The 16502-nt window shown below is 43.6% G+C and overlaps 1 protein-coding gene across 1 annotated transcript; it reads left to right on the forward strand.

Annotated features, from left to right (window-relative positions):
- Positions 1–7078: 7078 nt before the first annotated feature.
- pld5 (phospholipase D family member 5) lies at positions 7079–15606 on the forward strand. Its single transcript, XM_069705068.1, has 10 exons — positions 7079–7372; positions 9107–9243; positions 9559–9742; positions 10286–10394; positions 10784–10911; positions 12535–12732; positions 13443–13594; positions 13893–14058; positions 14145–14235; positions 14805–15606. The coding sequence occupies exons 1-10, from the start codon at positions 7292–7294 to the stop codon at positions 15065–15067; spliced, it is 1509 nt and encodes a 502-aa protein (XP_069561169.1). The 5' UTR covers positions 7079–7291; the 3' UTR covers positions 15068–15606.
- Positions 15607–16502: the final 896 nt, after the last annotated feature.

Genomic DNA, 16502 nt, shown 5'->3' on the forward strand with positions numbered 1-16502 from the left:
CATTTCAATGTAAAATATTTTACTTTTGGTAATAACATTGGATATTTGACTTTTATATACAAATATAGTCAGTTGATAAAATTTGAAACATTAAAGGGGCATTCAAAAATGTATTAAACTACGTATGTATATGTAAGCATGCTACTCGGTTAGCTCCGGCCCGGTCTGTCTTGTAGTACCACTTTATACCACTCGATGGTACAGTGAGTCGCTGTAGCGTAAAGTCTGCCCTCAGTCCAATAACAGAAGAAGTGGTGCGTTCGTTTGAAACGACGGCTTTTAAACTTTTGGCAAAACAGAATCAGAACAAGAGTTAACGTTGTTGTTCCTTCAGCTCTCGGAAATTAAAGGGATGAAGTTTGAGTTCTCCACGTTCCTGGTGAGTAAACGTCTGTTAATCTAACAGTGGCTACATAGCGAGAGCTCCTTCAGCCAGCCGTTCAGGTGTGTTCCGGTTCCGGTTCCGGTTTATAACGGTCCTCTGTGATTCAGAGTGCATCAGAGCTGATGAAACCAGCGTTTAAATTCTTTACACAGTACATTTAATTTAATATTATCATTATTCAGTGGTATTTGTGCATCAATTTACAATTTACAAGTCCTGAAAAAATTAATTCTGCTCAACTCTAAAATAATTTGGTCCAGGTGTTCCTTCAGGTGTTTTGTAAGTCCGCCCACCACCACCGATATATCGCGATGCTGATACTAATATATTGATTAATGATTAATTTGAGGTCAGAACTCATTTGCCTCGCTCTATTAAAAAGATAATTAGTCCCCCGAAGGTCCCACTTGTTCTCCTTCCTTATCTCAGAACCTCCTCTGGCCTGCCACCCCTCCTCCTCCTGCTCCTCCTCCTCCTCCTCCTGCTCCTCCTCCTCTTCCTCCACCAGCAGCACCTCCCTGTCTGCCTTCGCTCTCACTCTTTGCAGAGGCAAGTGCATACGACAAATTAGTTTTTTGAGAGGCCACACTGCCGGAGCTGCAGCACTCCTAATTGTATGTCTCCAGATATTCTGCTCCACTTCCTTAATCCTTTAAAGCTGTCAGGGTTCCTCTCCGCCGCGGCCGTTGTTCTCTTCACCTGAGCGGGAACTCTCTGACGAAGTTTTTTATTAAGTGCAGGTTCCTGTGGGCTTTGTTTCTGCTTGCATTTATTGCATTTACACATTAAATATTCATATCGCTGCAGGTTTTTATTTATTTATTTTAGTTCAGGGTTGTCTCACAATTAATATGAATATAAATATAATTCAATATAATTTGAGCTGCCGTCGGTGATTTAGCACCTATGCGGCCTCAGAGTGAATAAGATGGGGGGGGGGGTATGCTGGGGGGCATTACCTATTCTGCACCTCCTCATTGATGGACCATCATTGCTTCTGGGCGTTGGAGAGGAGAACAAGAGAAAATACAAACATGCTTAGTCGGCAAATTGGCTGCTCAAAATCCACTTCAGCATGGCGCCGCTGGAGGAGACGTTCACAGTCTATCAAAAGTAATGGCTGAAAAGCCAAAGCCACATTTCTATTAATGATATTGTTCATTAGTTTGAATTAATACGACTGTTTTCTTTTCTGCATCATAACAGAGCAACAACCAGTTAGCTCGGCTTCATATAACGAAGCTCACGGACACATCTTATGTTGTATGTTTAAAACCAAACATGGAAAAACAACCATTTGCAGTTGTATGGAGGTTTTGTGTTCGACAGTAACTTCCAGTGTTGCCGTCAGCTAATTCTTAGTAAAACAACACCAACAAAAAACGGAAATGAATGCATTTCCCAAAATGTGACATAAAATAATGACAACAATAAGAGACTTGAAATCATTTTTAAGGATAAAATAGAAGAATTTTTAAAAGACTACTTGGATAATATTGACGCAGTCGTCAGATGGCGGATTGTGTATCGAAGTAGATGAGTGCAAAGTCATTTTTTTGTTTCCACCACAGAGCTTCTCGAGTGTGAAAGTCTCTCCCTCCGTCCCACCTCAGGCAGATGGTGCGTTTCACAACCTGCACAAAAGGTCTCTTAAGGTGAGACCGTTCTGTCTGCACCCGTATCAGTATTCTGAATGTGAAGTGCAAAATGGAAGAAATTAAATTCCCTATAATTGTGAGTGAGAGTGCACGTGCCTCCATGTCTGGCACTCTTCTCAATCACATTACTCTGCTTCAGTGCTGCTGCTCTCTGTGTGTTTTCCAGCCATGCAGCAGCTCCTGTTGCACCTCCGCCCCGTCCAGAAGCCCTTCGCTCGCCCGCCCGCCCCTCCCGTCCCGCCTGCACTGTACCACACACACACACACACACACACACACACACACACACACACACACACACACACACACACACACACACACACACACACACACACACACACACACACACACACACACACACACACACACACACACACACACACACAAAGACACACCCTCCCCGATGACTGTGTGGAAGTATGAGCAGGCGTTTGTTGCCCTGGACACAAACAGTCCCGACAGCCCAGAGACCAACAGGGGCTGATTCAGCTTCTGAGAGAGAAATTGAAAAGAAAAGTGGGACGACGGGAGTGACAGCAACTGTGTGTGTGTGTGTGTGTGTGTGTGTGTGTGTGTGTGTGTGTGTGTGTGTGTGTGTGTGTGTGTGTGTGTGTGTGTGTGTGTGTGTGTGTGTGTGTGTGTGTGTGTGTGTGTGTGTGTGTGTGTGTGTGTGTGTGTGTGTACACCCCAGCAGACAGCAGCAGCCCACGGGTCATCAATGGAACTGTCAGATGATCCAAGGTCGAGGGGGCAGGACGAGGCTCCCCCAGCGTTACTGTCCTCTGCGTCCCGCTACAGTGCCGTCCACCAGCAGGGCTACTCCGCATCCATCTTCCTGCAACGCAAAGACAAGCTGGAACGGGTGAGCAACTGTCCTCTCAAACACAGTGACAGCAGTGTGTATACTTTTTTTTAGGAGAGTGAAGGGATGAAGTTGAAACTTTGGTAGCTGAGCTGCACATTTTTATTGAGATAAATGTCTGTTAGGTCAAATCTGTCACCTGAATGAGGTAACGTGTTACGAGGTGACCGAGCTGCGGGTGTCTGGGATGACATTCCCGGGAAAAAAATGATAAGTAGCGCTCAGTTAGAAACATGTAGAAACAAGCATCAGCCACTGTCCAGTATGCACTGTGGCACGCTGTGAGTCCTGCAGAGGCAATCGTTTTCTCCATTGGAAATCCATCCATTGCATTTCTGTGGTGCATCACACTCAACACTGGAGAATTGCTGCTGGAAATACGCTGCTGAGCTCTGTTGCCTCCGATGAGAATTGATCACCGCTGTCTTCACGCCCAGCAAACACACACAGAACAACAGAACACGCCAAGAATCCTTCAGTTTGAACTACCAGAACTTCAAGTTTTTTCATTTTCCAGATTTCTGAGTCTGAGTGTGTTTTAGCTTCTTCGTCTTTACTTCATGAATATCTTTGGGGGGGGGGGGGGGGGGGGGGGGGGGGGGGGGGGGGGGGGGGGGGGGGGGGGGGGGGGGGGGGGGGGGGGGGGGGGGAACATGTCGATTTTAGCAGCAGTCTTAAAGGTGCAATAATATTTTTGCTTGAGCTTAATGAGGACACAGAAACGCTGAACTCTTTGATCAATTCGTTGATTAACCGTAGATTAAAGAGCAGAGTTTTGCCAGCTTTACTGAAAACGCCCTTCAACGGGTGATTAGAAGAAGCAGAGAGAGAAGAGAGAATATTCAGGATGAATGTGACCCAAAGACTCCTGATCGATCAGCTGAGTTTTATTTGTATATTCAGAGATTTGTTGCCTGCTTCTGTCCAAATTATACCAAATTTAATATCGTTGGGTTTTGGGCAGTTCAGACAAAACCTTTGGTTACATACTGTAACCCTGATTCTGTGAGTACCGGTGTCGCTGTTGGGATTCCACCGTTTTCAACACTGAAAAATGATCTCCTTGGTAGTAAATGTACTGCTCCTCTACGGTTCTTTGGGATCTCTTTACACGCAACAATGTCCAACTCATCTCTAAATATTTACACATTTGGTCTTCTTATTAATGAGTCAGTGGCCCAAGTATTGGCTGCCCCAAACGAGGTTCGAGCTTGATTTCTGGTTAGTGTGATTGTGTATGTGCGATGATGGATGAGGTGCAATAAGGGATTAACCAAACATGCAAATGTCAGCAATTTCACTGTCCTGATTGCACATGCTTGGATTAATGAGCTGATCATTCTCGAGAAGAGAAGTTGATTTAAAAAAAAAAAAAAAAAAAAGAAGTAAATAATTGAATACTGGCAAGGAACCCTCTCGCTCGGGGCACACACTGATGGTACGACCTCACAGACTCATTTTTCACTTCTGGATCATACCTGCACATTTACAGTCGCCTTTGGCAATGCGGCCCAGCCGGCTCCTGTGTTACCATGACGATGACGCTGTAAAAACGCCACGTCCTGCGCACGCATGAAAACCTGCTGTTGAGCTGGAGGTGTGAAGGTGAAACACCTACAAAGATGCGTCCTTCATGGGAGCTCACCGGGTCGCTGTGATGGGATGGGATGGGGAGGGGAGGTCGCCACTATTCAGGCGGAACTAATTGGTGACAAAATGTCATGTTGAGTAACTATAAACTGTGAGGATTGTAGGGTGTCGGTGAAATCTGAGTTAGAAAACATTCAGGTGTCTTTACTAAACTGAGGTGAACAGTTGAAGTTAGGATACGTGGATGTCTTGGTTGCGTGATAACGACATATAGGCTATTTTAATGAGGATATTTCAGCATGAAGCAGGACCTGCAGTTCATACTGAAACCTGATCAAACTTTATAATCACATTTTTTTGTAAATCTGGCTTTACTAACAGTCAGAGCTGCGCTGCTGTTCTATAATGTTTGTGGAGACTTTGCGTGTTTTTGATATCAGATCGTCGTCCGCTTTGTGAGGAAATAACCGTGTGTTTTATCATCAGTGTTTACCGTGTCAATCTGGCTTTCTAATGAGCCAGTGTGCAGCCAATTTGTGTGTGTGTACATGTTTTTATATCCTAGTGGGGACCTAAACCTGAATGCACACCTACCGACGGGGACACGTGTCACTGTGGGGACAAAGATTGAGGTCCTCGGGGGGTAGAGTCGGCGGTTTCAGGGTTAAGGATTGTTTTCATTGCATTAGGTTTTCATCTGGTTATTATTGTTAATGTAAAGGGATATAGGGAATGTATTATGTCAATAAAAGTCCCTGTGTGCCGTCTATATTTTGTGTATATTGTCTTCCATGATCATCATTCCTTTTATGGAAAATATTCATCAAAGTTCATCAAAGTATACAATTTATTTTATAATTGCCAGAAAACATGCAGATTTCATGTACATTTTACAGCATATATCATTTATATAAAACTTTTTCACCAACCGATGCATCGTGCCCTCAGCACCGCCTCCTTAAAACGTGTCCCGACAGCCACGACGGCATCATATTGTGTCCTACATGTTCATAAAAGCCTTCACCGGCCGTTTGGATTCTGATTGGCTCTCCTGAACGTTCCTCGCAGCGTGGCTCCTTCAGATGAAGTGTGTTGCAGAGCTGTGCTGTACATCATCAGATAATGACGTCCCGTACGGGGAGTCGGCCGGCAGCAGCCTCTGAACCCTCCTGGACACAGCAGTGCTTTTAAATGAAGGAGAGCTTCTACGGCTGCTCGACAAACCTGAAAAAGAAACTTGACATTTCAAACGTCGGCATTAAAAGTGGCGTCACTGCAGTGACTGTGCCGTTGCTAAACTGTTTATGTCAACAGTTTCCTGGCGTGACAGCTGAGCGTCTCATTCACATTGTCGCTCGGTCACTTTGTTTCTCGCTCTGTTTGAAAGTGTGTTTGTTTGACCCCGTACGTGCAGCTTTAGGAACTTTCACATCTCCTGGGAAGTGACTCAAACTCTTCTGTCGCCTCCGTCTCTGTCTGTTTCTCAGACAGCGAGACGAGCAGAGGTCACCTGTCCTCGACACCGGGCTCCAAAAGTCAAATCAAAACTCACACTTTTTGTACTCTGCATACTCGTTAAGAATTACAATATTAAATCACCAGTTAAAAACTGAGCTGCTGCAAAATCAGCAGTAGAACATCCTGGTATTTTTACCATATTACATTTCACCACAAATATAATTACAGCTAGAGTGGTGAAACATGATGGTTTTAAACTTCATTTTAAACGGTAATTCAGACTTTCGCCCGCGTCTCATTTCAGAAGCTACGACTAACGTAATGGCTTCCCTCGTTTCGCTCTCGTCCTCGCAGGTCTTTTACTCCGTATATATTCTGCTAGACTCATAAACCGAGCAGCAGCTCGCCTGCAGTCAGCAGCATATGTTGCTTTTCCGCCATCAGGCAATGCCATACTCATCAGTGATTTAAAAAAAGGGGTTGGGGTGAATAAAAAGGTGAAGGACAGTGTTTGCATATTTCATTTTTTTCTACCGAGGTCCTTTAATGTGCTTCTGTGCAATAAGAGGAGGCGGAGCTCTGAGACTGTCAAACATGAATGGATGCAGGAGAATATTCTGCATTACTGAAAAGCACTTTCACTACGATGATTTAAATATGGGCATTGAAATAGACAATCACACGTATGCCGTCAACTGAAGTCGTTAATGGGGAGATGTTGTAAATTGTTTTATACATATTAATGGGGAGATATTGAAAATTGTTTTATACGTATCTGGTCAGAACTGCGAGCGTGTGTTTGTGTGGACGTACGGAGAGCCGACACGTCCGACCCAACGAGTCCAGAACGATTTGGGAGTCTTACTGTAGCTGTCACAAACACTAACAGCATGTTTCAGCATCCCTTCCCCTCCAAGCCAAGACCAACTGCTTTCTGCCAGATGAGTTTTGTTCTCAAGGCCGATAGAGGGAGGAGGAGAAGGAGGAGGAGGAGGAGGAGGGCTGCTGGGACTACAGCTCTGTATTGGCTATTTGAACAGGAGGGGTTGGTCTTCCTCCATCTCTCTCACCACCTTCACTGAGAAGCAGAGTGAGCATCACACTTAGTTCACACACACACACACACACACACAGTGCGAGGCTGGAGGAGCCATGTCAGGACACGTTGGAGACCAGCAGCCGAGACGAACATACGCAAACCTTCCAGGACGGTGAGGAACCAGCAGGATGGAGACGAAGAGTGAAGACACCAGAGTGGATCGGACTGATTCAGACCAAGATGTGTGACTGAGCTGCTGTTTCAAACCTGTCAGACAAGTTTGAAGGAGTGCTGCACTCATGGCAGGACCAGGACTAGGACTAGGACCCGGACCAGGACCAGGACCAGGACTCGGACCGACCCCTCAGGAGCCCCTGAAGGTGACGTTTACAGCCCGGTACACACTCCTCAGACTGCACCTGTGTAATATGTAATATAATTCTCATTCTGTAAGAGGAATTTACTGCATGTTTGCCTCTAGGTTTTTATTTCTAGTTTTCTGTAATGTTATTTTGGGCTGATTTAATTCAAGCCTTAAATTGATTTTATTTATGTCTTTAAACTGTGTTTAAACTAAAGAAAAATGCCCATCTGAACCCAAAGTGAAGTTTCAAAAATTATTTTTTTGGGGGGGGATAAATAACAGGAAAAAAAGAAAATATTCATTAAGAAGCTGGAATCAGCAAATCTTTTATATTTTTAATTCATAAATGTCGTAGAGGAGTGTATTGATTATTAAAACTTGTTTAAAATTCATTATTTTGTCCATAAAATATCAGAAACTAGTGAAAAACTTTCTGTAACAGTTTTCCAGATCCTATGTCTTCAAATTGATTGTTTTTAGAAGCTGGAGCCTGATCATATCAGTCTTGAACATAGTTGCTGATTAAGTGCCTTTTAATCAACTAATTGATTAATAATTTTAAACTCTAGATCCAGAGGTTATTTCAGGTTATTTTGTTGTGTGTACAGAATTGAAGAAAATGTTGTTATTGCATCGGTAGCTCATGTAACGGTAACTCTGCTGACCTGCCTCACTGTCGGTGTTGTTCTGTGTCCCGAAGCTTCATTTCCTCACGGCCGTGTTCACGTCCTCGACGTAATGAAGAGCTCAGCGGTCTCCGCGGACAGCGCAGGAGGGGAAGGTGCAGCCGGCTGGCACCAGGCTTTCAGCCTCATTGCCCGAGACAGACAGTGTAGAGGGGCGGGGGAGGGTGGGGGGTGACTTGATGCTGAAAAGTGTTTATTTATTTATTTATTTAGCAGTCAAATTATAACAGATGTAGCCTGGGGGGGGGGAACGACTGCTTTCTGCTCCCTAACTTATTAACGGGATGCATTTCACCTGATTGATCGAACACAACAGAAGAGAGAAAATGAAATGTGATGTTGACGGCTCACAAACCGCCAAAAACAGGGTGAAAACACGCAGCCGTCAGCAAAACAGAAGTGCCGAAGTGCACTTTTAAAACTGAGACTCCTCAAGGCTGGATCAGGGCTGCAACCCCTGCCTGTCACCCCTCCACCCCCTCCAACATCCTCCCATATAACAACCCCTATATACCATATATACACACACAGATATAAGCCTTTAATATTGCTTATTTTAAATGCAACATCGGCTGCATCCATTCTGGCGCAGAGGTCATAAAACCCTTTCAGCTGGGAACGGCTCAGACAACAAAGCAGGCGGTACACAGTGAAGCATGAACCGGAGCTTTCCAATACTTCTTCCTGTTGGCTTTCAGCGTGCATTTGCTTTCAGCCGGAGAGCTTTCCACTTCACTTCTCTTCTCTGTGGCGTAAAAAAAAAAAGAAGCTGCGGGTCTTTGCTCAAGAGCAGTGAAGTCTGCAGCAAACTGGTTGTCACTTCAAGGCTTTCTGATGTCCAATGAAGGCATTGTAGTTGTTGCATTGATCAGGAATCCTAACCTCTAATTAATGCTATTGATTGAGCACATTAGCATTTAAAGGTGGATCATTTCCATTTTGTGCACCACACAAAATTACTGATGTCACTCATTTCACTGGAAGTTGTTAACCTGCAGTATAAAAGAAGAAGAGTTGCTGCTGCATTCTTTAAAACAAATTAAAACTTCTAACTCGTCTTCCAGACCCAGCAGAAGTGCATCGCCGTCTTCGCCCTCCTCTGCTGCTTCGCTGTGCTGTTGGCGCTGCTCTTCTCGTCGGTGGACGTTTGGGGGGATGACGAGGATGGAGTCACCGAGGAGAACTGCAGCGGAGACTGCAGGTCAGGTGTTCAGCAAGAGTGACGGGAAAGAAAGCAACTCAGCATCATGTGCTGCGTTGTCCTCAATTCAGAAGTACCTGTTAACAAGTCATTTATTCATGTAGAGGAATCATGATTTGTTCTTCTTATCTTAGAAATAGTGACATATTGCTACACACTCCTCCACGATGTTTAATAGAAGATGAGTCAGATTGCATGCAGGTCCCTCTGAAGCTACAAGAGTTACACTAACACTTGTAAACAGACTTCGATGTGTTAAATTGTTGTAGTTTCCCTTCAAAGCTGCAGAAAGCTCAAGAAACGCGTTTCTTTCAGCGTCGTGCTGGTGGAGAATATTCCAGACGAGCTCTCCGGCCTCGTGGACGTCCGACCCAACGTCCCTCTCTCTGCTGGCTTCCACACACTGTTGGACGAGGCAAAGTACTCGGTCGAGGTGGTGTCATCTGTCTGGGACTTAAACTCCTGGGACCTAGAAACGATACCGAGCGCTGCCAAACAGGTAGAGTCACGGCAGACTGTCCCGCACCAACCTATCGCTTCCTGTGGCCACTATGTGGCATCAACAAAGTCTTTAGGCTTTTCTTGCCAAATTTGAGATGGATCTGTTCACATGAAGACATTTGATTTTGTCCTGCCAGCAGGTGGTGCTATGATCGAAATTTGGCATATTTAAAGTTCATCGGACAAGTTTACATCAAAAATTACCACAATTTACGGCTTCATGGCAAAATGCTCACAATTTCCCGCCAACCCACGGACACGCCATTCAACAAAAACAAAATCTTTTTAATAACTTTTCATTAACACGTTTTATAAATTGACAAAATTTTGAGTTCGTTAAAAGTACAACACATAATAATCGCTAAATTCGAAAAGGTCGAAATCCCGTTGAGTTTCGGTCGTGGTGCCAAGAGACTTTTTTGTAGGTCTAGTTATGATATGCATGTCCGCTGAATTTGGTGCATGTTGGTGAAAGTTTGGAAACGCTCCTCAGATGTTCGGCTGCAATAATAACAACACAGAACATCAATCTCCTCCTCAGGGTCAGCTTTTGTTCCAGAAACTGCTCAGCCTGAAATCTCGTGGGGTAAAACTGAAGATTACCAGCAGTCTGACAAACTCCGCCGAGCTGAAGACCTTGGCGGCACACGGTGAGTGGTTCTCATGCTTTTATTTTATGAAAGCAATTTGTTAAGCCGCTGTAGCCAACAACTATTAAGATTTATATCTGTAACCGCCGTCGACCTGACAGCATTTCCTCTGCTAGAGAAGAATCTGTTGTGCTCCAGTTCAGGAGAGGTTTTTGTGAGGAGTCTGTTTGACATTGCATGCAGCATCATGGAAAACAGATGCATATCCAGCATGCAGCAAACATCCAGCAGCTCCACACCGAGAGTCCACCTGCGTTTCTGCCAAACGTCACAATCAAGGTCAAAGACGCGTGAATGTGCAAATGTACCTGGCTGCTTCTCCTGTTCAAGACTTTCAGAAATCTCTCCTCCTCATTCTTTCAAACGTGTCTGTTTCTCCCACCGTGTAGACGCAGAGGTTCGTTTTGTTAATATGACGGCGTTCACCAGAGGAGGACTGCGCTCCTCGTTCTGGGTGGTGGACCGGCAGCACATTTACATCGGCAGCGCTGATATGGACTGGAGGTCGCTCTCCAAGGTACCGGCCAACACCAACAACAGGAGCGCGCGGCGTATAAAATTAGAATTGAGGATAAATGAATTTCAGCGGTTAGGTGCGGTCGGGTCGACGCGAGCTGTTCGGTGTCTCGGAAATAACAGCGGGACATACACAAATTTAATTAAATGATAACCTTTGCACCCCGACGGGGACTTGAAAAACAGCAGCGTGTGGATTAGCCTCACTTGTACACCTGCACCTCTTTATGCAGTTCCTCCAGCAAACTCCTAATGGGCAACAGAGATGATTTAAGATTGCTGTCTGAGGCGCTCCGGAAAGACAAGCAGCATTTCACTTTTCATTTAGAGTGTAATTCACAACCAAGATGGAGGAACCAGGAAGCATTTGCATACTGTAACATGAAGTGATTACCCGGCACTTTGAATGCTCCGGTGCTGGCTGCAGGTAGAACTAGTGCTGAGTTTAATTAACTGAAGAGCCAGAGGGAGGAAAAGGACCTGTGTGTGTGTGTGTGTGTGTGTGTGTGTGTGTGTGTGTGTGTGTGTGTGTGTGTGTGTGTGTGTGTGTGTGTGTGTGTGTGTGTGTGTGTGTGTGTGTGTGTGCGTCTCCATACATATGTATAGTGTAAAGACAAAATGACAGATAGGCAGCAAAGAAGAGATGATAAAAGAAGAGCAACCTCACACACCAGAACAGAATAAACTCTAAACAAGTTTCTGCCACGTAATTAATGACCAGGCGAGAATATATTAGGAACAGCTGTCGCCTGTTCTCTTTTCATTTTGCTGTTATTAGTCATGCTAGCGGCTCCGTGGATGGTGATGTGTTAGTCTGTTGGTGTCCGTGCTGCTCAGTGAGAGGAAGCATTCAGATGTAAAAATACTCAATTACAAGTAAAAATATAAGTAAAAAGTAAACTTTACATTTTTTAAATATAAATCCTGGTTTGGTCCTTCAGATTGATATATATCATTATATATGACATCATTAGATTATTGATACTGAAACATCAGTGTGTTACTGTGGGAGCTAGTTTTAATATCCGGTTTTATATCAAGGTACAGCAGATTAATCTGAGATGATTACCGGGAGAGGAAGTAATATTTTTTAATAAAACCATATGACAAGTTCAGAAGGAAAAATCCCTATTTGTTCGGGTTGTTAACAATTTACAGACATCTGAAATGTGACCCAACAACTAGAGACAAAAAGTGTTGTTTTCATTTTAAAAACCTTGTTGTTTTATCCATTGTGTGAAATCTTCATCTTGTCAATAACTAAAGCTTTCAAATATATGTAGAGGAGTAGAACGTACAGTATCTCCCTCTGAAATGTAGTGAAGAGGAAGCATGAAGTAGCATCTAATTGAAATACTGACGTAAAGTACAAGTACCTGAAAGTACAGTACTTGAGTAAATAACCTTTAATTTGAAATGGTCCAATACTTTGCTTTATTTACACATAAGCTTGTTAGCACGAGCATCTTATCTTCTATTCAGTCTCCTAATTAGAATTAGATCATCAATGCTCACAGAACTTTACTAATATCTTCTATAACTTGTGCAAAGCTTTTTCCATGCAGCGGATGGTTTTCTGTTGCATCACCTCTTCCTGTTTCTGTTTCTCTGTGACGCCCCGTAGAGGAAAGAGCTGGGGGTGGTGCTGTATAACTGCAGCTGCCTGGCTCTGGACCTCCACAGAGTCTTTTCATTCTACTGGCAGCTCCACGAGAAGGACTACATCCCCTCCATCTGGTCGAAGAGAGTCACGGCCCTCTACGGGAGGCACGACCCCCTGGAGCTGCAGCTCAACGCCACCCCGGCCGCCGCTTACGTGTCTGTGAGGAACACCTTCCGTTGTGTTTACGGGATTCAGTTCATACATAAATTAGTTCTGCACAAAATGACACAAACAGAAATGCACCAGGTAGAATGTGTGTTCAACATTTTCCTGCCCGTGTTCTGGATAGCGAACGTCTTTACGAAAGTTTCTTTACAAACTGCTAACAGACACACACATGGGGTGATTCATCATGTTAATATCACGCTGAGGAGCATCTTGAGTCTGAATATCTCAGTGACTCGGCTTAATTTGACAGTAATGAATCTTGTTAGCCTCTAAGCGACAAGTCACTTATCAGCTGCGTTCAGGACATTTATCATCCTACAGGAACTAATGGAGCCGTGCTGTTACGGGCTGCTGGCAGCTCCAACCTGCCCCACGACCTCCGGCAATGATACAAGGCTGCGGTGGAAACGGGCCTTTACTCTTTACTTCTTTGCCCTTTACTCTGTCAAAATGTTACTTGACACTAAGTTTGATGTGCGCTCTTGTCGATGCTGAAATCGAACGTACGTCACCAAAACACGTGAAACAACAGATGCTGAAGTGGATCAAGCAAAAAACGTTGCTTCTCTTTGTCGAACTGAAACAAATTGAATATTAAAAGTCGCCTAAATCATCATATCATCTAACCTGTCAGTTCTTCAGTTCTTTGTAATCTTTATATAATTTTGGGGGAAAACTTGAGCGCTGTATTCTTTCTGCAGACCTCTCCCGAACTCTTCTGCGCCAAAGATCGCACCAGAGATATAGACGCCATCTATCAAGTGATCCAGAGTGCCAAGACGTTCATCTTCATCTCTGTGACCGACTACCTCCCTCTGATGAGCAGGAGCTTCAGAGGAACCGCAGTCACAAGGTGTCTGAGCACAGAGCTTTCACAGTCAATCCTTAGTTGTGGTAATATGTGTGTGTGTGTGTGTGTGTGTGTGTGTGTGTGTGTGTGTGTGTGTGTGTGTGTGTGTGTGTGTGTGTGTGTGTGTGTGTGTGTGTGTGTGTGTGTGTGTGTGTGTGTGTGTGTGTCAGAAGACATTGAAATCAACGAGAAACTGTCTATTGGTCATTTCCTGGTTACAGCAACATGAAATTGATGAAGCGGACGTGTATCTGTGCCGCCGGACTGTAAAGCATTTATCCAGTAACGGTTGCATCGATAGGTATTGGTCGCTGATCGATGAGGTCATCAGAGAGGCGGTAGTGCTGAGAGGAGTCAGAGTTCGCCTGCTCATCAGCTTCTGGAAGAAGACTCACCCGCTCACCTTTAACTTTGTGACGTCGCTGCAGTCGCTGTGCGTGCAGCTTCACAACTGTTCCCTGGAGGTGGTGAGTGTTTAATTCCACCGTGAGCATGTTGGTTCGTTCCTTTTGAATAATGCTGCAGCTGTTAAACGTGAATATTTCTTTTACAGAGGTTTTTCAGTCACAAGGAGCAGAGGGACGACTTTCAGTTTGGACTCAACCACAACAAGTACATGGTGACCGACGACGCCGTCTACTTTGGTACGCAACGTGGAACTTTAGCTCATTTCTAATATTAAAGCCAGTTTTCTCAAGATGTGTTTTTTTTTTCATCATACTCTGAGCCAGAAATCTAAACTTCAGTAGCATTCGAACCTCCCAGTTATACTCCCATCTACATCCTGAATATGTTCATCAAGTCGTTTGTTCATAGATCATTCATAGCACATTTTATATATGCTGAAATCTGCAGATGTGAATCGACCAAGTGCAGTAAAATAAACCTCCTAAATGTTGATGTTTTCTTTCCACTAGTCTGCTGCATAAACAGATTAAACAAAGAATACGATGAACAGGAAGCTGTCAGTGTCTTTTTCACCTTTGGACACTGGTTGTAGTTTTATATTTGATGAACAGTCCTGACACGTACTGATCTTCTCATCTCACTCCCAGACAGAAAACTTAACGACCCATTTTCATACTTTATCTAAAGAAAAAAAATCTCTCCGACACGCAGGAGAAAATACAGCAAGGCTCATTTCTTTTTCTTTCTTTTTTTTTTTTTAAGCAATTACTGTTACAGGGCCAATATCTTTTTTTGTTGTGCACAGGGAACCATGACTGGGTCGGGAGTGACTTTGCTGTTAATACCGGAGTCGGGCTGGTGGTGAGGATGAGCAGCAGCGCTAAAGACAGAGGAGTCACCATCCTGGAGCACGTCAGAGCCGCCTTCAACAGAGACTGGAGGTCTCGTTACGCCAAGAGTCTGCAGGGAAGCACAGACCAGCAGGGGAAGTACAGACACTTACAACAGACCAGGAAACACAAGGAAACCAAGGAGGGACACAAATGGAACAATCCTTTATCTTTATAAGCACACAATGACTTTATTATCTGTCTGTCTTAAAGACTCGTGAGCCTGAATATTTAAAAAACATGTACACAAACTAGAATGTAGACGTACAACATTAGACTCCACTGACCTTATTTTAATAGAGTCAGTTTACAGTGTTTAAGCCAAAGTAATGCTTTGACAAGATACAGTAATATAGAGTCTACTTATTTAACTGTTGACTGTTATATGAGTATGCACTGTTGCATGAATATTGAAGGAAATATTCAAACTATATGCTCGCACAAGCAATATGATGATTACCAATACAATATGCTGTGGATGTGAAAACTCTATATATCCCATCAGACTCACCAAAACCAGTGTTTAAAGATGAAGCTCTGTTTTTCTTTACAGATTTCATTTGTATTTTATAATCTTTTTAATGCCTTTGGGTTTACGTTGCATTTAGGGGTTTCGATGCTGCAGTCCATTTCTGCTCATGCGGTAGTTTTAACATCTGTTTATCATCGCACTGAAGTTTTTCATCTGTCTTTATAAAAATGTACCTTTTTACCAAAGTGGTGTTTGCATTTGCTTCGTCGTCGACACGTACACACAAAGTCCAACTGAAGGAGGTCAGGGGCTCCTCGGCAGATATCACAGTGAGATTTACACCGCGGTGTTTATGCCGTGTCCTTAACTTGCTTCTTGCTTTGCAGGATTTCATTAGCACAGACTAATGAAGTGTAGCTGAGATATTATTCATGTTTTTCTTTTTATCTGAGTCACTAACAAGCTGAAACTTTCTGTGCTCAGCAGGCTTCTTTTGAGGTGATTGAAATGGAGATTCAAAGTTTAGATTGAGGTCTTGAAACAGCGTTTGGTGGCATTGTAGGATTCAAATAAAATGTTTCAGAGCTTTGATATAATTAGAATAAAACATATATATACGTGTGATATATATACACGTGTGCAAGCATATTTAATGAGTGTGTGTGGTATAGATGGTGAATTTGCACTCTGAATTATAAAGCTATTCACCTCATGTAAAACACAGAGACTCCAGTATATTCAGCAAATGAATCTTACTCTAGAAAACACCAAAACATGAAGTCAGTTTGATGTTTGCGCTGCACTTCATCTATTTTCTCAAATAATGTTGGAGGCTTTAAAGCATAAAAACTTTTCATGCTGCAGGAACCGTTTTTGGCCACACGGTGCCACCCGATAGCCAACTAGCTTTCTGTCAAATACCTGACAAGGTGTGTGTGTGACATCTGTGGATTACACATCCCACGCAAAGAAAAACTGTTTCATAATCAACACATTAAAGGACAAGTCCGCTGTTTTCTACGCCTGTTTTAAGACAGTAGGAAGGTGCCCATAATAAGACTGAAGCAGTTTTTTATTTGTTTTTTCATTCCTCCTGTTCATTCTGGTCTTTTAAGGCTCATTTTCTCAAGTGATCCAAGTG

Source organism: Brachyistius frenatus, unplaced genomic scaffold (genome assembly GCF_029030835.1).
Source record: "Brachyistius frenatus isolate BFR_SWC_R1_liver_20210118 unplaced genomic scaffold, ASM2903083v1 Contig_53, whole genome shotgun sequence".
Classification (NCBI taxonomy): Eukaryota; Metazoa; Chordata; class Actinopteri; family Embiotocidae; genus Brachyistius; species Brachyistius frenatus.

What these genes read in the sequence shown, in the direction of transcription:
- pld5 (XM_069705068.1), top strand. Translation starts at nt 7,292, where the DNA reads ATGGCAGGACCAGGACTAGGACTAGGACCCGGACCAGGACCAGGACCA. An exon ending in CCCCTCAGGAGCCCCTGAAG is followed by an intron (nt 7,373 to 9,106) that starts GTGACGTTTACA and finishes CTCGTCTTCCAG; the next exon opens with ACCCAGCAGAAGTGCATCGC. An exon ending in CGGCCGCCGCTTACGTGTCT is followed by an intron (nt 12,733 to 13,442) that starts GTGAGGAACACC and finishes TTCTTTCTGCAG; the next exon opens with ACCTCTCCCGAACTCTTCTG.